Genomic DNA, 24583 nt, shown 5'->3' on the forward strand with positions numbered 1-24583 from the left:
AATCCCGTAAAGTAAGTAAAGAAAATCAGGGAGGTTATTTGTAACTTAGAATTTAATTTTTCTCATCAAAACAATGTTAAACTCAAGAAACAGCCAAATAATACAATGAAAAACCCAGGAGAATCCTGGGTTATTAACTGTTTCACTAGCCTCTAATGAGATTCCATCTTCTTGGAGTGATTGTGCAGAATATATTTTATAAAGCTTTCAAGAGCTACAGAAATGTAAGCCACTGCTATTCTTTGATCTTTGTTGGAAAGGAAGGATGGGAAGAAAGCATGGTAAAATGGAAAAGATTTTGGTTCAGAAGTTAAAGGGCTGAGTTCAAGTCCTGACCCTTACTTGTGGCTTTGGGCAACTGACTTCATCTCTCCAAGTCTCAGTTTGCTTATCTGTATAATGAGGGGGGTTGGACTCAATGGTCCTCGAGCTAGAATCAAAAATATAGTCCAGACACTACTCTTTCTATATAACTAAATACATTGTATAACAATTATTCTGTGGGATGTCAGGAACTCATCTCCCATTCCCACCTTCCTCTTCACTCTTGCAAACAGGCTTGAAGGTTTTCTCTTTTCCCATCTACAAACAGTAGAAAAACTAGGCTCCCTACCTTCAAGCCACTTAGTAGTTGTAGAACCTAGGGCAAAGGTTCTGATAGGAAGAAGTGAAGGGTAATGGGTAATAAAGAGCAAATATTGGAGCTCAGTGGCCTGGGTGGATTGGGAGTTGGGGAGGCTGAGCATTGAGGCTTCCTACCAGCATCGACCCACAGGAGCAGCATTTTTATCATGACCCAGTCCCCTGTGGTGCCCTTTCTTCCTTTCATTGGTCACACACTTTTTAATGTGTGGCAGGCATTCCATGGTGCTACAAAGACAAAACTAAGATTGTTGTTACAAAATTTAAAAAAACCCAAAGAGGTCCTGCCCTCAACTTTCTACTACAGAGGAAACAGTGTATACATTGATAAGTAAATACAAAGTAATCAGTGGCTTACATTTCGGTAGCTAACATGGCAAGATCAGCTAAGATCATCCCTAGGCATCATCAGCCTGTGTGTCCCTTGTGACTGGCAACACATTTTGTTTCTAGCTGTGGGCTTTCCCTTCCGTGGGCCACTATGGCATAGAATACATTCTTGGAACTTATCCACTGATCTCTTTTTCTTTGTTTTCTAAGGATTTTTACTGTAGGAAGAATTGGAAAGATTCAATGGCATGGAATACACTCTTAGAACTTATCCATTGATCTCTTTTTCATTATTTTCTAAGAATTTTTACTATAGGAAGAATTGGAAAAAGTATAAATGCTCTGTCCATTTTAAAAAAAACTTTTCAAAAGATGTCATACAAGATGAGTTCCAGAATGTCAGGGAGGAGCGAGATTATGGGAGTCAGAAATGTTGCTGAGGGTGCCAGAGAATTAAAATCAAGAAAAAGAAAAGTAGCTTCAGGCAGTTGTGTCTACTTCTCTGTCTCTTGTGTCAGACGTCTTTGGGCAAGGTGAGAAATTGGAACCAGCTGGAACAGTGGAGTTTAGGCATCTTGGGGGAGACAACAACACATTAGAGGATGGCAAAGAGCAAGGGGCGTCCTTGCTCTGCATCCTCAACTAAATCAGCTCTATGTCATTCAAGTTGGAGAAATATGCAGAGTTTGATTTCTTCTCCCCCAAACCTCAGCTATTTTACTTGGGACAATGATTTTTTGGAAGGAGTCTTGTATTTGTGGATACATTGCATGAGATTTTATAATACTGGAAGCACGGAGATGTACTGTTTAGAAACAATCTGCCAAAATTTGTCTTGAAGCAGATTTTACTATTTAAATAACACGAGCAAAAAACATTTTGGATATTCTCATTTGAAAGGCCAACTTGGTAATGACATCACGTATGTGCGTTGTCTCCTCGCTCTGTGATACATCTCTGTGGAAAAAGAGTCCCCGCAGAATGTAGAGTCTGTTAAACAATCAAGTATATCAATGCCTCCCTCGTCTCAGAGCTTTTTTTCTTTCTACATCCATGTCTGAAAGACAGCTGGCAGAATGAGAGCCTGCCTTGAAGCTCAGCTGCCTTTTCTTGGTGCCCTGGGCAACTCTCTCAGATTAAAACTGTAAAGAAAGTGCCAACCTGCATTGGTGAAAGAACTTTCCACACTTGGGAGTTTCCTATAATGATGAAATAAATCACAATTGTAGTCCTTAAAAATTGTGGGAGACAGAATCCAAGAAAGGAGGTGACCTTCAAATCAATCATTACACATCTGTTAAATACCTTTTATGTGCCAGGCAATGTGTTAAGCACTGGGGCTACAAAAAGAAGCAAAAGAGAATTGCTGCCCTCAAAGGGTTTATAATCTAATGAGGGAGACAACAACAAATATATATATATATATGTATGTATGCATATATATATGTATATATATATACACACAGATATATGGAAGGCAGGATAAAATTAGATTATAAACTAATGAGGGAGACAACAACAAATATATATATATATGTATGTATGCACTATATATATATATATATATATATACACAGATATATGAAAGGCAGAATAAGATTGAAAACTAATGAGGGAGACAACAAATATATATATATTATATATGTATGTATATATAAATACACACAGATATATGGAAGACAGAATAAAATTAGATTATAAACTAATGAGGGAGACAACAAATATATATATATATATATATATATATATGTATGCCTATATATATATAGCTATATGGAAGGCAGAATAAAACTAGATTATAAACTAATGAGGGAGACAACAACAAATATATATGTATGCGTGTATGCATATATGTGTGTGTGTATATATATATATATCAATTGAGTTAGGCTCAGAATAAATAGGCTAGGCAGAATAAATAGAAAATAATTAGCAGAGGTGAAGTGATTATACAAAGTAGATATATGAAGTAGATTGGCAGAATCATAGGCGATTAAGCAAAGTGCTTCTGGGATAGGGAATCTTTAAAGTCTCAGAAGTTCAGAGCAAGAGTTGGGTCTGGGCAGTAAGGGGAGGAATATGGAAGGAGTTAAGGAAGGACTAACTCAATTGATAAGATATATAATTTAAGTGTATCTTAAATGCACTAGACAAGGCAGTCTGGGAAAACTGACCTTGTTTTGCGTGGGATTATGGCTGGTAAAGACTCTTAGGGGTGATATGTATTTATCTTGGTCTTCTTCACCAGGAAAGCAATGGAAAGAGAAAAGAACTATGAACTCCATCGTCAAAAAGTGATCTCCGATGCCAAGAAGAATCATAAGATCGCAGTCCAGTTCCTAAAAACGACCTTGGCAAAGTATTCCTTGTGTTTTTATCCCTTCTGTGGCCCTTTCTTTTCATGTTCCTGCCCAGAAAAATCAGAGATGAGATTCCTTGAGCAGTGTCTTTTGTCAGTGTTGAAAATGGCTCAGGAAGCAGCAGTAAGCGAGTGGGAAACTCAGTATATAGGACTCAGGGTTGAGGAGATGTGTGTTCAGATCCAGCCTCAGGCACTTACTACTATATAATCCTGGGCAAGTCTGCCTTGGTTTCCTCAACTGTAATTCGGGGATAATCTCCCTCCCAGGGTTATTGTGATCCACGTGATCACATGACATAATCTTTGGAGAGTGCTTTACAAACTTCAAGATGCTACAGAAATGTTAGTTCTTAATTATTTTGGATCCACTTTCTTAGTAATGGTCAGAGGATAGAATAGTACCTTTGATCATCTCTACTCAAGTAGTAAATATTTTCTCCCAGCATAAAACACATGATAACATGTATTAAGTGCCAACTGTGTACCATGAACCATGTCAATCACTGTGAATACAAACATGAGAAACAGCATAATCCTTACTCCGAGGGAATTTACAGCTTTTGGGGGGGAGGTAACAAAGGAATGGATAAATATAACACAAGATGTGAGAGTGACCTAAGAGATACCCAGAGAAAGTGCTCTAGGAAAATGGGAGAAAGGAAAGTACACTTTCAAGTTTTATTAAGTGTTTGGCCCTCTTTTTAAAAAATGGCCCTGGAACAAGTGATCCTTATCTCCTCTGTCTTCTCCCCCACCCCCAACCTCCTATAGTTGACCTTTCAGATGCTTAATATTATATACCTGCTCTAGTTGCTTAAAGTGCTTCTTTCCAATAGGGTTCGCAATAAAAAAGTGCAGGAGGAAAAACTATCACAAGAACACATGAAGAGAAGAATGGATGCTGTGATATCCCTGAAGAACAACATCACTTTGAGTCAGGTATCATGCCCTCCACCAGCACATACATTCTTCCCTCTCCTAGTTGTAAAGTCCATGGTTTTCTTGTGGAATAGATTCTCCACCAAGGATATGAGAGTTTCTCAACACAGTGTCAGAATCCCCCAAACATAACCAAAACAATCAGTTAAATGCCATTAGGGATAGGACAGGACATCATTGGGAACTCCCAGATGGGGCAACTCCCTCTACCAAAACAGATCGGTACCTATGGTCTGAGAAATGAAGGGACTTGCCCAGTCATGATCAAGATGTGTCAATGCTGGGATTTGAACTCAAATCTTCCATGTTTCTAATTAAGTTTCCTGTCCACTAGTCATACTACTTAATTGTTTCATCGTCTCTAGAAATTTTTTGTTCTAGACTTGAAACTAGAAATTCCTTCTTAGAGACTTGGGTCTAGAAATTCACTATTTTTATTAAAAATAGACTGAAAATTTGCTCATCACAGTGTAATCCCAGCATCCTTTGGAGAAGTTCCTAATGGCCTTGAGTGAGTTCTTACTGTGGGTGCCGGGCATGAAAGTCACATCCTGAAATCCAGACCACCTCCATTCTTTGTAAGCGACACACCCGTCCCCAGATAATACCAAAATAACCAGGAAATTTGATCAGTCAGCTAAAAAAAAAAATCGGTTGTATAGTCCCATAGACCAAGCAAACGACTGAATTTTTTCAGTTATGTCATGGCTAGATAAGTGGCAACAGGAAATAAGGAAGGTTTGATGAGGAAGTGTACCAGAAGATCATCTTGATAACAGGACACTAGAGACTATTGAAAAAAACACAGGTGCCAGAGAGCAAGTTCAGAGAGTTCAGCTAAAGGAAGGAAGCATAGACAGATATCACATAGATCCAGGGAAGCAAGAGACCAAGCATTCAGCCGTCTGCTAAAGTAGAAAGGAATAAGCAGTTGTATGAGTTATAGGCAGACAGGTACAGAGTCTGAAACATAAGATAACAGGATTCTGGTCAAGGAGCCTGAGGAAACTTAGGCCCATCAGAGCCCAGATTCTAAAGTCGTATGCAGAAGGGACTCAGAGATCCAGACCAATGAGTCTGGGTAACAGGAGGTTTAACTCCAAGCAAGGAGATACAGTTTGCACATTCTAAATGTGTTTCTCTGTTTCCCAGGACAGTATCCAGAAACTTAGAGCCTGGGACAATGCCAGAAATCACTTGATCATGAAGAAGGATGAAGCTGAAAAGGATATCATAGCAGCCCTGGGAGGGGATGCTCTCAAGCAGACTTTACATGACAAGCAAAATATGGAGCTAGAAATCCGAAGACGGTAAGGAGGGGAACCCAGAAGCCAAGCCTTCCTACCAAAAGGGGAATGGGAGTGATATAACATGGTGGAACCAGACAAGCAAGACATGGTCCTAAGGGCGATGACCCTAAAGGTGTTCCTTTAGTTTAAAGTTTGGGCTTGATAAGATGAGTCAGCACGCTCTGTGACTCTTTAATGTTGGAGAATGATTTACCATCACTGGATGGGGCTATCCTTCTGCTGTCTCACTCAGTGCCGTGTGGATGGGTTACCTCCCTTACCTGCTACATACAGGAAATGAATAGAACACAATCCCTCTCCCATCCCCTGGCTAGGATTTACTTTATCAGAAGATGGTATTGGACAGTTTTTTTCTTCCATAATGAGGGACCTTCAGTGTGCAACTTACTTTCAGTAGCAATAGTGATTTTAACAGTATAAACATTCCTTCCTTATCTTAGAACAAATCGCAACCTTTTTCTGTCTCAAGATTTGGTCCTTGTGAGTTACTGTGGTCAAAAGCCATTTCCCACCTGGTGGTCAACTTTTGAATCTCTCTGAAGTTAGCTGGGTCCTTGAATGACAGAGGGACCAGTACTCATGATCTTTCTTTCTTTTTTAAATTGGGGAGGCAATAGAATCACAGCCAGGTTCACACAGCTAATAAGTGTCTGAGGTTCAATTTGAATTTGGGTCCTCCTGACTCTAGGGCTGGTGCTCTATCTACTGGACCACCGAGCCTGCCCCACTTCAAATCTTTCCAAGTAAGTATCACCTACAAGAGTTGGAACTTGGCTGTCATAACCTCTAAGATCACGGGCCCACTTCTGCTCTGTGTTATTGAGATATTAAAACAACCAAATATTAGTATAACTTGGGGATAGGAGAAAAACAGACAAATGTTTTGTTTATTGCTCTGTTGTCATAAAGTTTCGAGTCCTGATAATCTCCAAGACACCAATCTTCACATTAGCCTGCCTAGTTTCATGAAGTACCCAGGTCCATCTCTCATTTGGGGGTCCTAGGTTCATGCTGGGATGAGATCCACAGGATTTTTCTGTCCATATATGGGGATACTGTGTGCTTCCTTCAGCTTCGAAAAGGATCAGGATAATACCCTAAATTTGCATAATCTCTTTCTCCTGAAGAGGAACTATTTCACTTAGGGAATATTCTTGTACAAAAAGGAGAAATGTCTCAATCTTTGAGTTGTGTGTTTGTTTTTATGAAAAGTAAAACCAGGCAGAATCCCACCATTCAAAGTTAAATTGCAATTCTTATGTATAGTCTTTGGTTTGGAAACCAGGATCCTCAATTCCCGATTTTGGGCTCTTTCCATTAAACCAACTTTTTTCTCAATTCCCAAACTTTTGTTCTCAATATCTTCTATACTATTAAAATTATTGAGGAACTATTCAAAGAGTTTTTGTTTATGTAGTTTTATGTTTATAGATATTTACAATATCAGAAGTAAAAACTAATTTTGAATTTCTAGATCTTCAGTAAGAGTTTCAGAGACCCTCTCAGGATTCTCTGGACAAAACTTGAGAACCACTACATTAAGTTATCCTTGACACAAAGAGCTTTGTCTTAAGGACCTAAGTAGTATTAATCTCCTCCCTTTCTTTAACTCTACATATGTCTAGTTTTGTTAATTCTATTTTCTCATCTTGCTTCATGTGACTCTTTCCACTCACACAGTTAGCTACCACCTTGATGATTATAACAGCCTTCTCACTGGTTTTCCTCCCTAATGTTCCTTCCAACCCCAGTCCATCCCATATGTCATGGCCAAAGGGATTTTCCTTACACCCAGATCTGAACACAAGACTCCTTTATTCTGATGAGTTCCTGTGATCTTGGGGATAAACTATAAATGCCTCTGCTGAACTTTCCAAGCATTTTACACTCTTGCCCCAGCTAATATCGGGCAATAGAATAGAATACATATTTATATATATATATATATATTCTATTATATATATATAATAGAATATAGTATATATCTAATAGAATATATTATATATATAATAAAATATATATATATATAAAATAACCTTACTGGACATTACCCAATAACTGGTATTCTCTAAGCCAGCCAACTTGGCTTTCTCTCTGTTACTTACAAACCACAGTCCATCTTCTATCTCCCATCTTTGCAGTGACCATTCTCATTGCCTAGTATGCACACCATCCTCACCTCAGCCTCACAGAGAGCTTCTTTTCCTTTAAGATGCAGCTTCTGCATCAGATCTCTTTTTCTCTCTGTGTCTGTTTCTCTTTCTCTCTCTTTCTCTTTTTCTCCCATTCTCTCTTTCTTTCTCTCTGTCTCTGTCTCTGTCATACACACACACACACATACACACACACACACACACACACACACATTAGTACCTTCTCAACTACCTTTCATTTATGTACATATATTTGTTAACTTTACATTTTTCTATATATATATATATATATATATATATATATATATATATTTTAATATACTCGTCTCTTCTGCCATAGAATGTGAGCTTACTGTGAATAGGGATTATTTCATTCTTTGTGCTTGCATATCCAGTACCTTGCACATGTCTGGTATATGGCAATAAATGCTTGTTTGTTGATTGTATATTATTGAATTAAGTAAACTTTTGCTTTGATGTCAATGTTTTTAATGTAGGCTCTTTGAAGAAGATCAAAAATTAAGAAAATGTGAAATTGTGGCTCGACTTCTGAAGGAAGAGGCTTATGATGAAAAAATGAAACAGAGACAGTTGGACCTGGAAAATGGGAAGCGATGGATCATTAAAGCCAAGAAGCTCCCCAGCCTCAAGGAAAGAAATTGGAACAATTTAATGAAGATCTGTAAAGAACCATTCCCAGTTCTTCACCATGAGAAGGTAAGCCAAGGGCCCTTTGTCACTAGAAACTGGGCAAAGTCACTTCTTCCTAGGTTTTATGTCTGACGTGTATCAAGAAATCAAACACTGGAATTTATTAAATATCTATGCTGTGATAAGCACTGGTCTAGGTGCTAGAGTACAGAATCAGAAAAATTATTCAATAAATATCAGTGGCTCCCCATTGCCTCCACAATCAAGTACAAAATGTTCTATTTGGCATTCGATGCCTTTCATAAGCAAGTTCCCTTCCACCTCGCTAATTTTCTTACACTCATTGGGGATAATAAGAGCACTTATCTCCCAAGTTTATTGTAAAAATCAAATGAGATATTTGTAAACTGTTTATCATAATGTCTGGTACATAATAGACTCCATATAAATGTTTATTCTCTTCTCTTCACCTTCTCTATGTAATTAATTTGGCTACATCATACATTTTTGCTTTCTAATGTTATTTGTTATTTTAAAAATTCCCCAAAAGTTATTCCCTTGTTTTTTAGTGGGAGGTGAATTGAAGGTATGTTAGTTGCAGTATTGAACTATAAGAAATCAATAAAATAATTGCATGCGCTTTTAAGGAAACATTTTTATCATTCCAATGTCAAATGAAGATGTGATAGTAAAATCATTCCAAGGCCCCATCCAATGTGCTGAGCTGAGTGTTTTCCATCTCTCATTACAGGAAAATAAGAGAGATTCTAACACACCTGAACATAATCGTTCCTTGAGCATCACCTCCAATGAGTATGACAGTTTGAATAATAATTATGATGAGGAAATACTGACAGAGCCAGAAATTTTAGGGCTTTGGGCTGAAAAGTATAAGCCCTATAAGGTAAGAGTTTTCACTTGTTTATTTAAATTTCATAATTCTACAAATTAGCATGCTGGCCTTTAATTGATTCTATCTCCCAGATTTCCAAATAACTAGTTATATAATTCATATTTAACATTGATAAGATTTCTCTCTGGATGCTTATTAGTAACACGTAATCTGGATCTGGAAAGGTCAACATTGAAAAAAATAAGAGAATAAGTTTTTCTGTTGTTTTTTTTTTTTAATATTACTTACTGGGGCAGCAAGGTGGCGTAGTAGACAGAGCACCAGCCCTAAAGTCAGGAGGACCTGAGTTCAAATGTGATCTTAGATACTTAATACTTCCTAGCTGTGTGATAAGTCACTTAACCCCAATTGCCTCAGGGAAAAAAAAAATACTACTTACTACCCTTCAACATAAAGGGAAACAGTCTTAAGATTTGTGATACAGATAGACTTGACATTTCAACAATGAAGTGATTCAAGGCATTTCCAATAGACTTGTGATGGAAAGAACCATCTGCCTCCAGAGAGAGAACTATGGAGACTGAATGTGGGTCAAAACATAGTATTTTCACCTTTTGTTGTTGTTGTTTGCTTGCTTGTTTTATTTTCTTTCTCATGTTTTTTTTTTTCCCCTTTTGATATGGTTTTTCTTGTGTAGCACAACAAATATGGAAATATGTTTAGTAAGAATTACTCATGTTTAACCTGTTGGATTGCATGCTATGTAGAAGAGGGAGGAGGGAGAAAAATTTGAAACACAAGGTTTTGTAGAGGTTTATGTTGGAAACTATCTTTGCATGTATTGGGAAAAATGAAAAAATAGATTTGTGATACATACAAGCTAGAGGGCACAGTAGATAGAGTGCTGGGCATTGGAACAGGAAGATCTGACCCAGTTCAAATCCAGTCTGGGACCTTTATTAGCTGTGATGGGCAGTCATCCACTGACACATTTGGCTCAGCACCAAACTGAAAGCTACTTATTCATGATGGCTCTAGCCAACTATGAATTTGGTCTGTATCAAAGCTCATTAAGCTTTTTTACTCATGATCCTTTTTTTTGGCCTGAGAAATTTTTACACGATCCTATTTCAAATCCAAGTGACAGTGTTTCTGGCAATGTTTGAGCATGTGTAGTGCAAAGTATGCATGTTGTATGCTCAGAACCAAAGCTGCAGTGAAGTCCTGCAACACAACATAAGCAAGTGCTGCCATAAATACCTCATTTTTTTATTTTAAATTAATTTTTGGTCATTGTGTTAAGAAACCTTTTACTGTTGCCTAATTTTTTCTGACCCCCCCACCAATATGGAGTAACGCATAGCTTAAGAAGCTTTGATCTATGTTACCAGACTGGGAAGACAACAGTGTATGCAGATGCTCTGAGGATATGATTATCCCTCCAGAATGAGGAAAATTGGAACTGTGTCCTGGCATGTTATGGCAGACTATGGATGATCCCATCCACATTTGGTACCAGGTGACAGCTAGTGCCTCTCAAGGTGTTCACTTTAGTTTAGTTTAGTTTAGTGCCATGACTGCCCTCCATGATGACTTTGGACACTTGGGCCAAGAAAGGACACTTGATTTAGTAAGAAACAGATTCTGTTGGTTCAAGATGGCAGGAGATGGCAGTAATGTGAAATTTGTCTCTGATATGTCCAGTGGAAAGGGCAATCAACCTGTGATGTATACAACAAGCCCCTGGAACTTCTGTACATTGGCTCTCTCTCTGGAAAGAAAGAACTAATGAGCCACATTCTAGTGGTAGCTGATTATCTTGCTCAGTAAATGCAGTCCTCCATTACCAACCAGGAATCAAGAAAGTTCTAAAGGATTATGGGGAAAGTATTTCTCTATAGATGATTTCATTGCCAGGATTCCCTAAGCAAGGTAGAAGCTTTGAAAACAAGCAACTCAAAGACATGTTGACTTGGACAAGTAGCAAGAAATCTAGAATCACAACTACTAAACTTAGTAGAGAAGAGTGAGCTTAATGTATGTAGATTTGGGAGTCATCTACAAGAAATAAATCATAGAGAGAGAAAGACCTAATGCCCCACCAAAAGAAAAATTTAAGAAACATACCTAGTATGTATCATGCACGTTGTTAAGTGCTAGGGATCCAAAGAAAGACAAAAGACAGTTTCTGGTTTCAAGCAGCTCACAGTTAAATGTGATAGACATTATGCAAACAACTATGGGCAAATAAAATCTAAACAGAATAAATAGGAAAAAGGAACAGGGATTGAGAAAGGCTTTTTGGAGAAAGCAGAATTTTAGATGGGACTTGAAGGAAGCTAAGAAAGAGAGGAGATAGAACTAAGGAGGAAGAGGATTTGCAGGTATGGGGAATAGCATGTGAAAATGCCTGGAATTAGGGTCAGTTACACAGCTGAACATTTTGGGAAGCCTGAGGTGTGAGCAGAAGTCCCTGTGATGTCTATATGTAGCACTGCGTATGTTGCTGATTCCTACTTTGCAATTTTAAAAGATGGAGACTATATAGAGCCTCATGGTCAATTTATCTCTCACCTGAGAGATTAGCCAAAAGGAAACTATGACCTCAATTAGGAAAAGCTGATAGAAACCAGTGATGATGTGATACCCATGTTTATTGTCAAGATCTCTAGAAAGAGTTCTGCCAAAAACAAAACAAAACAAACCAAAACCAAAAATAAAAACAAAAGCAAACAAACAAACAAACAAAAAATACATGGTGATAAGCACAGGAAGAATCCACCAAGATAGGGAGAGATTTGTAACAAGTCCTCCCGTGGAGAGAAAAAGAGCAGGAAATGTCAAAAAAAAAAAAAAGTCATCTTGAAGAGTCTTGAAGGAAGCCAGGGATGCTAAAATGTAAGGAGGAAGAGCATTTCATTTTTGTTGTCATTTATTATTGTGGACAGCTAGGTAGCACAATGAGCAGCACACTAGTTCTATCGTCCAGAAGATCTGAGTTAAAATCTAGCCTTAGACACTTCACCTGGAATGACCCCTTTTAACCTCTAACTATAAAATGGGGGTAGTGATAACATCTACCTCCCAAGGAGGAACAAAGGAGTTGATAATTGTCAAATGATTTGCACAATGCCTGGCACATAGTAGGTGCTTTTGTCATTGTTCTTCAGTCGTTTCAGTCATGTCTAACTCTTTGTGACCCCATTGGAGGTTTTCTTGGCAAAGGGACTGGAGAGGTTTTGCCACTTCCTTCTCCAGCATAGTCAGTGTTATATGTTAACAAATATGGTTGTTATTAGTGGTAGTAATTTTGTCAATAGATAAAATAGACAGCATCTGTTTCTTCATCCTGTATTGCTTTTTGTAAATTTCCTCATCTTTCTGGGAATTCTTTGCTTTTGTCATTCCTGATAATATAATAATAATAATATAATATATATATAATAATATAATAATAATAATAATAATCCATAGCATTCATTCATATCCATAATTTTTCCAGCTATGCTCATTGAACAAGTTTGCTAATAGTTTTTTCCCCCATTCCATAAAATTATGCTGCTGTGTCTATGTAGGGAATGTGGATTACTCATGTAAATTCTGTGTATGTTCATATGGGTTTCTGAAAATGTGGCTCATAGAAACGAATGAATAGATCTCTCTGGAATCTTGTCTCTCCAAGGAAGATTCTAGTTTGCCACCTAGAGGGCAGAAGGAGATAAGAGGTTGATTATGTTGTTTCGCGAAAAAGAAGGGTACTGAAGGACTATAATTGTATCTTCTTTTTTTTATTGAAGCTTTTTATTTTCAAAACATGTGCAAGGATAATTTTTCACCATCGACCCTTGCAAAACCTTGTGTTCCAATTTTCTCCCCTTCCCCACCCCTTCTCCTAGATGGCAAGTAATCCGATATATGTTAAACATGGTAAAAATATAGGCATATAATTATATCTTATCCACCTCCCTAAGTATTGCTAGTCGAAAGAAATGATGTTTTTTAGGTTCAAGCCTCTTTCTTAGTTGCTATTGCTTAGAGGGAAAGACGTACCCCAAATTTATATCTGCATGCTTAACTCCTTACCAAATACTAGTTACAAAAAAGACTATCAATAATGAATTGAAAGTAAATCCATTTAAAAAAATTTTTAAAAAGAAAGCAAATGCATTTATCTAAGCAAAAAACAATCAGAGGAACCAGAGATATTAGATCACATAGAGTGAATTTGCTCTGTTCCTTTGGAGTGAGATATTTAAAATATAACCAAGAAAGAGAAGCCTTAATCTCACTCAAAGGGCAACTCCCCAAAGCTTCTGGGGAGCCCAGCTGAAAATCAGAGGCATGTCTGCTTTTCCCTACACATCTGCTACCAAAATTTTTTCTATTTCTATGGGTCTCTTCCTTAAAGAAAGACCAGAATCATCATGTCCTTTTCAAATCAGGAAAGAAAAATGTCTCTTCTCCCCAAAGCTCCCAGACTTTTCCCATCACACAGGGATGCTTCATTGAGTCATCATTTTCTCCACTAATGAGGAGAGTCTTATGCAAATAGTCTACACTTGAAACCTGGGTTACAAATATTTTCATGCAGAGAAGTCTTGCTGTAAGTAAACACTTGAATAGAAATTCAGCAGTGGGATCAGTGGGTATCTGACCCTAATTCTAGGCATTTTCACATGCAGTTCCTCATACCTGCAATTTTCTTCCTCCTTAGCTCTATCTCCTGGCTTTCCTAGCTTCCTTCAAGTCCCATCTAAAATTCTACCTTCTACAAGAAGCCTTTCCCAATCCCTCTTCCTATTTATCCTGTGTCGCTTTTATTTTCCCATAGTTGTTCACATGTCACCTATCCCATTCGATTGTAAGATCTTTGACAGCTTTATTATCTTTCTTTGAATCCCCAGCACTTAACATCCTGGCACACACTAGGCACTTAATAAATGCGTCTTGATTTGATTGGGGGGAGGGGCTTTAGTCCCTTCTCTCTCTACAATCTATTTCATGTAGATGACTCCCAAGTCTACATTCCTTATGCTCATTCAATGTAGTTCTAGATTTCTTGCTTCTTGTCCAAGTCAACATCTCATTGAGCTGCTTGTTTTCAAAGCTTCTACCTTGCTCAGAAATATCTTGTAGGTACCTCAGAATCAATCTGGTCGAAATAGTAATAATAGAAATTCAGTAATTATTGTTTTTCCCTTGAAATCTAGTCCTCATCCAACCCTCCTTTGTCACGACCCACACTACCCTTCTGGCCACCTACGTATTTGCTATTTCTTAGCTAGCCTTAGTTTCCTCTTCTTATTCATCCTCACATGCAAGCAATTGCTCAATCTTCCTACCAACATAATATTTCTTTTTTTTTTTATTAAAGTATTCTATTTTCAAAGCATATGCACGGATAATTTTTCAACATTGACCCTTACAAAACTTTGTGTTCCAAATTTTCCCCTCCTTTCCCCCTCCCCTCCCCTAGATATCATATAGTCCAATATATGTTAAAATACATGTTAAATCCAATATATGTAAATATATTTATACAATTCTCTTGCTGCACAAGAAAAATCAGATCAAAAAGGAAAGAAAATTAATAAGAAAACAAAATGCAAGTGAATAACAACTAAAAGAGTGAGAGTGTTATGTTGTGATTCACATTCAGTTCCCATAGTCCTCTCTCTGGATGCAAATGGTTCTCTTCATCACAAGATCATTGAAACTAGCCTCAATCATCTCATCCAACATAACATTTTATCTCTCCATTATAAGATGCTAATCTTAACTCATTTTTCCCATGGCTTCCATAAAAAAACTTCCCCACGATTCTTGTTCAGAATTCTTTACCCAATTCTTTCTGTTCTTGTGTTTATCAAAGTCTAAAATGGACATTTTCCTCTCTTCTATGTCTGGTTTATCTAATCTGTGATGTCACATCCAAAATGCTGATAGGCAGGTATAAGATCCAGAAACAAGGAGATAACGAACCTATATTATTCTTACCTGGCTGGACCATATTGGAATATCGTGTTTGTTCTGGGATTCAGCGATAAGCTGGAGATTGTTTCAGAAGACAACCAGGATTGTGCTGAATCTATACTTCACATCATGTGTGAACAGAATAAAGGAATTGTCCATGTTTAGTCTAGAGATGAGGTTTAGGTTTGGAGTGATGAGGAAAATATGGTAGCTATCTTTCAAGTATTTGAAAGGTCATCATTTGGAAGAATCAGACTTGTTCTCATTGAACCTTGAGAGCAGAAGGACCAAAAGGTAGACATTGCAAAGAAACAAATCTACTTGACATAAAATCTAACAATGGCAGCCATCCTTACATGGAAATATATTTTGCATAATTTCACATGTATCATTAATTTCCCATTTCTTTTTATTTATTTAATGACTTAATTTTTTATTTAAAAAAATAGAAAAAAGAAAAACAGAAAAGGAAAACAGAACAGAACATTGTCATGTGTCTAACAGAATATCAGGGAGGGAAAATATATAACAATTAATTACCAGTTCAAGAACGGATATATAATTGTAGAAGAAATTATATTCATGAGTATCCATCTTTTCTTTGGTTCCTTATAGGTTGTTCTTTTGTTCTCTGCTGCATACTCTTTATACTTTATTCTTTTTTTTCCTCTTTCATCCCTCTACCTTCCCCAAGTAGGCTATAGTTAAACACAGATATATTTAGATATATACAAATATGTATATACCATACACATACTCTGCCCACATATACAGTCACACCCATCCACAGACCTATATATGTATATGTATACACGTATACACACACACACATAGAGAGAGAGCAACATGCATATATATCTACGTATATATGTATAAACACATGTATTTATCATATGTAAATATGCAGCTAAAACAATATTAGTATGGGTGACATATAATGCAGATTTCTCTCCTAATTGAATCTTTAAATTTGATTTTGTCTAAGACCAATGATTATTAGCCATCGTTTTTTTTCTGATAAATTCTTCTCCTGATCCTTGTTGTAGTGTTTGCATATATCTCCTTCTTTCCTAACTAACTTTTCTGCTTTAATACTGAGCCTTCTGCTTTAATACTTTCCCTGCTAACTCTTCTGCTTTAATACTGAACCTTAATTTCCCTTGCTATTATTTAATCTCTCCTACCCATGGATCCCTCCCTTGTCTTCTTCCCCCACCCTTTGTTTTCCCTTCCACCCATTCTTCCCCCCCTTAATTCTTTGTAGATAGATATTGGAGGGTGCTATAATCTTCATGGTATATACTTTATGTTGGCTATTTAACCTATTCCCAATGTGAGTAGGTTTTCTAATCTATGTGTCTTCCTTCCCACTCTCCCCATTTTATTTTTTCTGTGCACCTCATTTGTATAACATAATTACCATTTTTACCTTTCCTAGGACATTTTGCTTTTTAGAGTCATATCATGCTTAGCTCTGCCCCAGTCCTTTTTTTGAGCTATCCAACTGCTGATGTCAATCTTAAAAATATGGTATATATATTTATGTTTTAAAAAATAAATAATTTGTCCATATTAAGTTCCTTGAAATTGATCTTTGATATTGGCTCTTATATGCTAAATTTTCTATTGAGTTCAGGTTTGGTTGAAAGTCCTGAAAATCTGAAAGTTTGTTCAATGTTCATTTTTTTCATTCAATATTATAGATAATTTTGCTGGATATGATATTTTTTGTCACAGACCTGGTTTTTTTGATTGCCGGTATATATGATTCTAGGACCTATGGTCTTTTATTGTGGCTGCTGCTAAGTCCTGTACAATTCTAATTGTAGTTCCAGTGTATTTGAATTGTGTTTTTTTTTTTTTCTTGTTTTCTTGGAAGATTTTCTCTTTGATCTGGGGGTTTCAAATTTGGTAGTAATATTCCTATGGGTTTTCCACAAAGAATTTCTTTGAAGTGATTTTCTATTTCTATTTTTCCCACATGTTCTATTACCAAGACAATTTTCTTGAATTATTTCTTGCATTATTCTGTCAAGGTTGGGTGGTTTTTTTGGTCACAGCTTTCAGATAATCCAATTATTCTCATATTTTGTCTTGTTAATCTAATTCTCTAGATTTATTGTTTTTCTTATATAATGTTTCACATTATGTTCTATTTTTTCATTCTTTATATTCTCTTTTGTTATTTCTTGGTTTTTTTTATACTTTCACTGGCTTCCCCTTGCCCAATTTCAACTTTCAAAGAGTTATTTTCATTTTAAAGATTCTTATCTTCTTTTCTAGTTGCTTAATTTTTTTTTATTATAATCTTGTTTTTCTTGGAGGATCTTTATTTTTAGTTTTTTTTCTAAATTTGTCTCATTTGATTTTAAAATTCTTTTTTGAGTTCTTCTATAAATTCTCTCTGGGCAGGGAGCCATTTAATATTACTCTTTAGGGTAAAAGAAGCCCTTTTTACCTCAATGCCCTCCTCTGAAGATGGATCCTAGTCTAGGAAGTTTGTAGGATTGGGTTCTTTCTTCTTTGCCAATTCATTTTTTAAAATGAGAAATATTAATATAAACACTTCTAATCATGGGGGGGGGGGTATTGCCTCTAGTTTCACTTCAGCTCTCTCTTCTGACCTGGAATCCCAAATCAAGAACTTCCCCCCCTTGCGAGTGCCCATAGCCAGTAGCATTCCTTCCCCACTGCTTCTGCACTCCCAGTGTGCTGGTTCCTTCCCCCTTATCCCCTCGACCCCAACCCCAGCCAAGTCTCTGCAGCACAGCTGTTCTTAATCAGTTAAGGTTTCCTCAGGCTGCCGGGACTCAGATCCCCAACTCCCCACAAAGTCTAGGAGGTGAAAGTTTGTGTGGTTCCTACTGAGTCTCCAGCCAAACCCAGTTATCCACAGAGGTCCCCACTTGGTGTTTCTGTAGAACTAGCCTAGAGGTGTTTGTACTTCACATGGGTTAATCCCCACAGGAGAATTGTGTCGGGAGGACCCCTGTTTCATGTTTGCCCTGAGGCACAAGTTTGTTCTGTTTGTGGGAGAAATTTGGAGAGCTTGGTATTTTCTGACCTACTCCACCATCTTCCCAGAATCTTCCTCATTAACATCACATTTCTTGCCTTTTCAGTGAATGAGTGAAAAGCAGAAAGGAGAGAGAGAAGTTAGAACTCAAAATTAAAAAAAAAAAAACTGTTCAAAATTTTTGAAAACTAAAAAATAATCTTAAATAGAATGAATTAACTTGGGAGCACAATAGATGCCCCTTCCCATCAAGGAAAGTTTTGCACGACAGATTGATAGATATGTTGTGAGGAAATCGTGGTTCAAATATGGATTTGACCAGACAAATCTGAAGTTCTGTAACCTAAAGAAAGAGAGATGATGAGCCCCAGGGCCTGTGTCTGCTCTTTTCACTGGCAACTGTTAAATATTGGCTTTGTATTTTATTAACATATCAAATCTTTGACCTTTTAAAAAGCCTGTTTCCTATTTCTGAAGAGACATCCTGCCATAGATTTATTATTAATACTTTTAAATTTTTTAATTTAAATTCCAAGCTGCCAAAAGATGAGGTGGAACGCAAGCCTGTGGGTGGGTCAAAGATGGAACAAGACATCTTAGCCAACACACTGGAGAAACTCCGGAGCAGTATCATCCACAAACAAGTAGTATCTGGACGTGAATTTAAGGGCTGCCCCTTTTATAGCAAGCCTGATCTTATTCACTTCAAGGTGGGTTTTCATAAGGCACCTGGGAAATAAAAGCATTTAAAAATTACTTACTTGGATCATCTAACATTTTCCATCTTTTGATCTGCCTTTAAAAAAAAAAAGACTCATTAATGTTCTCTGATGACTATGAGAAGAAATGAATAAGGCAAATTAGCTGCCTCCTTTATGAGATCTTGCAGTGTGTCTGATTTTTTTTAAAGAAACAAATCCTTTCAGAGAAGTCAGAGATTGCTTATTAAGGTCAGTTAAAGAAATAGTAGCCTGAAAACATTTTATATCTCTTAAGAACTGAAGTTAAACTTTCATAATCTCTTAACAAGACAGGATGGGTGGATGATGGAGGCAGGAGCTCACTGTTTTGGCTTATGTGACAGGAGTCATAAAGTTGCTCCAGGATAACTGTTCACATGCCTAGGAATTTATATCCTAAAAGGGAAGATAGGACATACCATGTCCCCTGAGTGGCCACTGTTGCCCTTTTTTTTTTTTAATACTCAGTGCTTAAGAGAATGCTGGTTGGCATCTGGAGAAGGTTTGTAATTAATGCTTGTTGATGGATTGATTCTAAAATCATTGAGCAAACCTGAGCCCCTGATATTAAGCAGTGGTTAGAAGAATTTTTGTTTAGAAATTCTGGATCAAGGAGTCCACACACTAAATTCACGTGCAGTTTTTTTCATAACAAGTATTTTCTTTTGGAACTGACCTTGTTAGTTTCATTTTTCCCTCCTTACCAACCTTCCCTTTTTTTTCCTTCCTTGTCTTCTTCCCTTTTTTCCTTCCTCTCTTCCTTCCTTCTCTTTCCCTTCTTCCTTCTTTCTTCCTTCCCTTTCTTTTCTTTCTCTATTTCTTTTTTTTCCACTTCCTTTCTTTCTTCCTTCCTTCCTTCTTTCCTTCTTTCTTTTTCTTCCTTCTTTTCCTTCCTTCTTTCCTTCCTCTCTTTTTCTTCCTCCTTTCTTTTTCTTCCTTCCTTCCTTCCCTTTCTTTTCTTTCTCTATTTCTTCCTTTTCACTTCCTTTCTTTCTTCCTTCCTTCTTCTCTTTCCTTCTTTCTTTTTCTTCCTTCTTTTATTATTTTTCTTCCTTCTTTCCCTTCTCTCTTTTTCTTCCCCCTTTCTTTTTCTTCCTTCCTTCCTTCCTTTCCAAGGAAGGAAAAAACCCAACATTCCCTTGGAAATAACTTAATTGATGCACTAATTTTGGATACCATCATCTCTAACTTCTTACTGTGAAGTTACAAATGAACCCCCTCATCTTCAAACTATCACTCCTCCATATTTTACCCTTTTCACCATTTATCCCACAATAGAATTAGATATAAAAATAAAACTTATAACACAAGTGAGAATGAACAGTTTAAAGGGTGGGGACTATCTTGTTTTAGTTTTCTGTTCTTGGTGCCTAGCATAATGCCTTGGACTTAATCATTGCTTTATCAATATTAGTTAAATTGAAATTGATTGGGAAAAAGGGAAGGAGGTGGGAGAAACAGAATTCAGAGTAAATTATAAAATAAATTTGAATTTTTAAAAAAGAAATTGATTTGGTAATCATTTACAGCATAAATTGTTGAGAGGCTTGTGATTATTGTAATTGAACAAAACTCTCAAACAAAAATGGTCAATGAAAGGAAGATGTCACTTTGTGTATATCTGAGCTAAGAAATTAAGCAATCTATGTTTTGTTTAATTTCTTCTATGACAAATCTATGAAACCAATGCCAACTCTTTTTTGAAGAGTCTTATTCTTTGATATTTCTAGGATTTTGATGTTGGTAAAACATATAAAAAAAAGATGACATTAATCAACGCATCTTTCACTATTAACTACTGCAAGCTGGTGGGAGTCGAGGATCATCTCAAGGATTTCATTACTATCCTGTAAGTGCACAGAGCTAAGGATTGATTCTGAACACAAATTTGGAGACTTAGTCACATGTCTCGTAGACCTGGGATTTCAGCATTCTCTGAGTTTTCTAATCCAATTCAAATTCACTAAGTCAGCTTAACATACATTGACCCCCACCCTTAGACATTTAATGAACTTTTAATCAAACCCAAAGGAAATCCAGTGTCCCAAATATATTTTCTTTTTTAAACTAAAGCATATAGAGTTGATTCAAGAATTGACTGAGGTCCTTGCTTGCTCCGAGCTCTGGAAGGCATTTGGATCTCCCGTCTACTATTCCCAGAAAAGGTGGTATTCCTGGAAGAGTAAACTGACAGTGAATTTAGGAAGAAATCAGTGCCTTCTATCTGCAGAGAAGATTGTTGCTCCAGAATGCTGACCTTAATCCCTAATGGTGCTTTACGCTCCTTGAATAATGCACCTCTGCACCAATTCATTAGATTGAATTATACTTATATTGGCAATATATGAAATACTTAGATCAGTCACTCTTCTAACTTTTTTTCTTTTAGTTACTCTTCTAACTTAAGACAGAGTCTCCCACTAAAAAATGTTATCTGAGAGGGAATCATTCCCACCTCCTAATACTTTATTCCTTAGGCCACATTCAGACTAGTCTATTAGCTCCCCAGATGCTGAGAGGACACAGCTCAAATCAGTTTAGATGTTGGGAGTGAACTCCCAATTCTTTCTTAGGATCCTTTTCACTTCCTGCTTCATGTTGCACTTATTGACAATATTCTATGTCCCCCCCACCCTCGACGTAACTCTGCTCTCCTTGGAGATGCATCCACACAGTGGCTCACCTATATCTGTATTCCTTTGACTAAATATCTTAATGTATTGCTCAGCAATTGTTTTGCGTGGGGAGCAGAGGTGGTGCCTGGGAATCATGAAGATCTTGGGTGCCAGAGGTGGGAAAAGGGCCATAAGAGGAGAAAGGCTCTCCACCAGAGTGTTGATACTTCTGCCTAAAGCCATCCCTGATCAAGTCAGCAGATTACTGACAAATGGGTAATAGTAACTAACTGTCATTGGTGACAAGATCCAAGCTCAGAATTCAGAGATTAGATTGGCCCCCCCAAATACTCAGAGGCACTTCTCATCATGGGCTAGTCAGCAGACCTCGATTTGAGCTCAGTGAGTTAGCATTCAAGGCTGTCGACTCAAATCAAGAATCATATCTCCCATTTGCTGGTCTCATCCTTCAAAGATTCCTTCTCATCGCCCAGCACCATCTGCCAGTTCGCTAAGCCACAATACACTACAAAATGCTGGCTGCTCCATCCACCGGGAAGCCATGGTGCTGATCCCCCGCCAGCCTCTGCCACTGCCTGTTGGAACTAAACAATCCCACATGGAGCCAGCCACGGCCCATTGTCTAAAACTCCCTCTCTGGCAGCTCCCATCCCAGTGAATTTCCCTTTCCATTCCAAGTCCTATTTTGAGCTCTGTCCTTTGTACTTGAGAACCAGGCTGTTATTCTTCAGGCATATAAATGAGGCTGGAGACTCTGGGACAAGGTCAGCGAGCTCTGTCCTTCCTCTGAGGGAGGGAATGTGATCGAATCATTTCTCCGGACCCCCAGGTTCCGATCCAACATGTCTGCTTTATTCCCTCCTCCCCCCATCCCTTTTCTCCATCAGTTACCAAACTCATCAATTGGAGAGAAGTCTCTAACCCAGTGGTCCTCAAACTTTTGTTCTCAATATCTTTATCCCATTAAAAATGATTGAGGATCTGTCCAAAGAGTTTTTGTTTATGTGGTTTATAGTTATAGATATTGATCACATTAAAAATAAAAATTAAGTATGAATTTGTAGACTCTCTGAAAGGATTTCAGAGATTCCCAGGATGCTCTGGACCAGACTTTGAGAACCACTGCGTCTAACCAAAGCTCATTGGACTTAAGAGAATACTGGGGCAGAGCCATCTATGCTTGGATGCTAGAAAATGACCCCCAGCCACTGTCAGCAACTCTTCAAGGCTGTACAAACACCATCCATTTATTAAGAAGTCTATGTACTCCACAGACATCCATTCCATTTGTTTAGTTGGAATGAAATCTAATTAAAAGTGATATGTTGCTAAAAGTCATTTTGTCCTTGGGCTGGAGAAATGAAGTCTGGCCCTAGCCTTCCAATGTGAATTAGCAAGTTTAAAAGATTGCTTATAGGGCAATCCCAGAGAGGTTGTTTGGGTGGCTGTTAATGGATTGTGAGTGGGTTTTGTCTAGGTCACAGGGTCATAGATTTAGAGCTTGAAAAAGCTTCCCAGACTCCTTCATTTCACAGATGAGGAAATCAGGATCTGAAGAGATCATGTGACTCTCCCCCAAATTACATCGGTAGGAAGTATAGGATTTGAACTGAAGGTCCTCTAACTGTAACCGAATATCCTTTAATTAATTAGGAAGTTGTCTGAATCTACAGGATCTCACTGGCTAGATATAATTAGGTGAGGTGGATAAAGTCCCGGGCTTAGAGTCAAAAAGACCTGGATTCAAATCTGGCTTTAGATATTATGTGGCTTTAGGCAAGGCTGAATGCCTCAGTTTTCTCATCTATAAAATGGGGATATTTATGCAGATCTAATGAGATAATAGTAGAAAAGTGTCTAGTACATAGCAAATGCCATGTGAGTGGTAGGTATTATGAGTGTTGTGTAAATGTCAGCTATTTATTATTATTATTATTACTGGGTAGATGGCCAAATAGGACCCCCTGAGCTGCCTGATGGTTCAGAGAACAATGTTTTCAACGTGCCTATTCCCTGTTCTCCTGGAAAAAGTCTTTGGGTTTTTGTGCCATACAAAATGACTTATAAGCATAAGTTGTTATGCAGCAGCAGCAAGTTGGCAAGGAACTTTTTGTTCCAAATAGTTCCCTGCTGGCCCTGAGGCTGAAGAATAATCATAAACTAGAGCCCTTGATCATGGATAGGGGCCTTCAAGAGGCCGAAATTCTGCTTCCAAAGTAACAGCAAACCCAGGGCCCCAGAGGGTGATTAATTAATTTCTGTGCCTAATTCTGTAATAATTTTTAAGTATGATACCTTGTCCTTTCCTGTTGCCAAGTAGGAACTAGGAGGAAAAGAATCAGAATCACCCATAATTTCTACCTCACAAAGTCCCATAACTACCAGGATGAGCCAAGGAATTATTCAAACTCTCCCCAAACTCATGCTTTTCCATTGGATTGTTTCTGTTTCCCTGGAGGAAGGGGAGAAAAAGGCTTTTTCTCCCCTTCCTCCAGGGAAACAGAGGCTCTGTTCATTTTACATTGGCTCTGGACAAAGCACCTTTTGCACAGTTGACTTGCATTATTGTTATTTTTAAAAAAAAAAACTTTGGTTTTTTTCCATCCTAGCTTTTCTCTGATCAAAAGGCTGTCTTCCCTAGTTACAGTCCTTCTTTCCATCAGATACCTCCTTCTTTATGCCCTAATTCTGCCCTGAAACACCCCCTCTTCTTTTATATCTGGGCAACTTCTGTACTCAGAACATCGTAGGCTAGAAATAGCTTCTGTTTTCTAGGTGGGAAACCAGGCAAATCTACCTGAATAGGGCTCTGTCCCTGTTAGACTCCTGAGCTAATCTAAGCTGCCATGGCCCTCAAGCTGAGCAGACATACCATGAAGCACGAATCCAGGATCCCCCGGGCAGCATGAACTCCTCCTCCTCTGGCCATGGCTCCCAAACACAGGGCTGGAAGCTCCCTGGAAGCATCCCTGCCCCTG

General features: G+C 37.7%; 1 protein-coding gene across 1 annotated transcript in view; it reads left to right on the plus strand.

The window, feature by feature from the left end:
• Nucleotides 1-24583, plus strand: part of CFAP74 (cilia and flagella associated protein 74) — a 119006-nt gene that overhangs the window by 24719 nt on the left and 69704 nt on the right. The window contains 7 exon segments of the mRNA XM_031961569.1: nucleotides 3221-3331; nucleotides 4171-4273; nucleotides 5426-5583; nucleotides 8234-8453; nucleotides 9139-9291; nucleotides 18766-18939; nucleotides 20700-20818. Of these exon segments, the coding sequence (XP_031817429.1) occupies nucleotides 3221-3331; nucleotides 4171-4273; nucleotides 5426-5583; nucleotides 8234-8453; nucleotides 9139-9291; nucleotides 18766-18939; nucleotides 20700-20818 (1038 nt within the window).

Source organism: Sarcophilus harrisii, chromosome 3 (genome assembly GCF_902635505.1).
Source record: "Sarcophilus harrisii chromosome 3, mSarHar1.11, whole genome shotgun sequence".
In the NCBI taxonomy this organism is placed as follows: domain Eukaryota; kingdom Metazoa; phylum Chordata; class Mammalia; order Dasyuromorphia; family Dasyuridae; genus Sarcophilus; species Sarcophilus harrisii.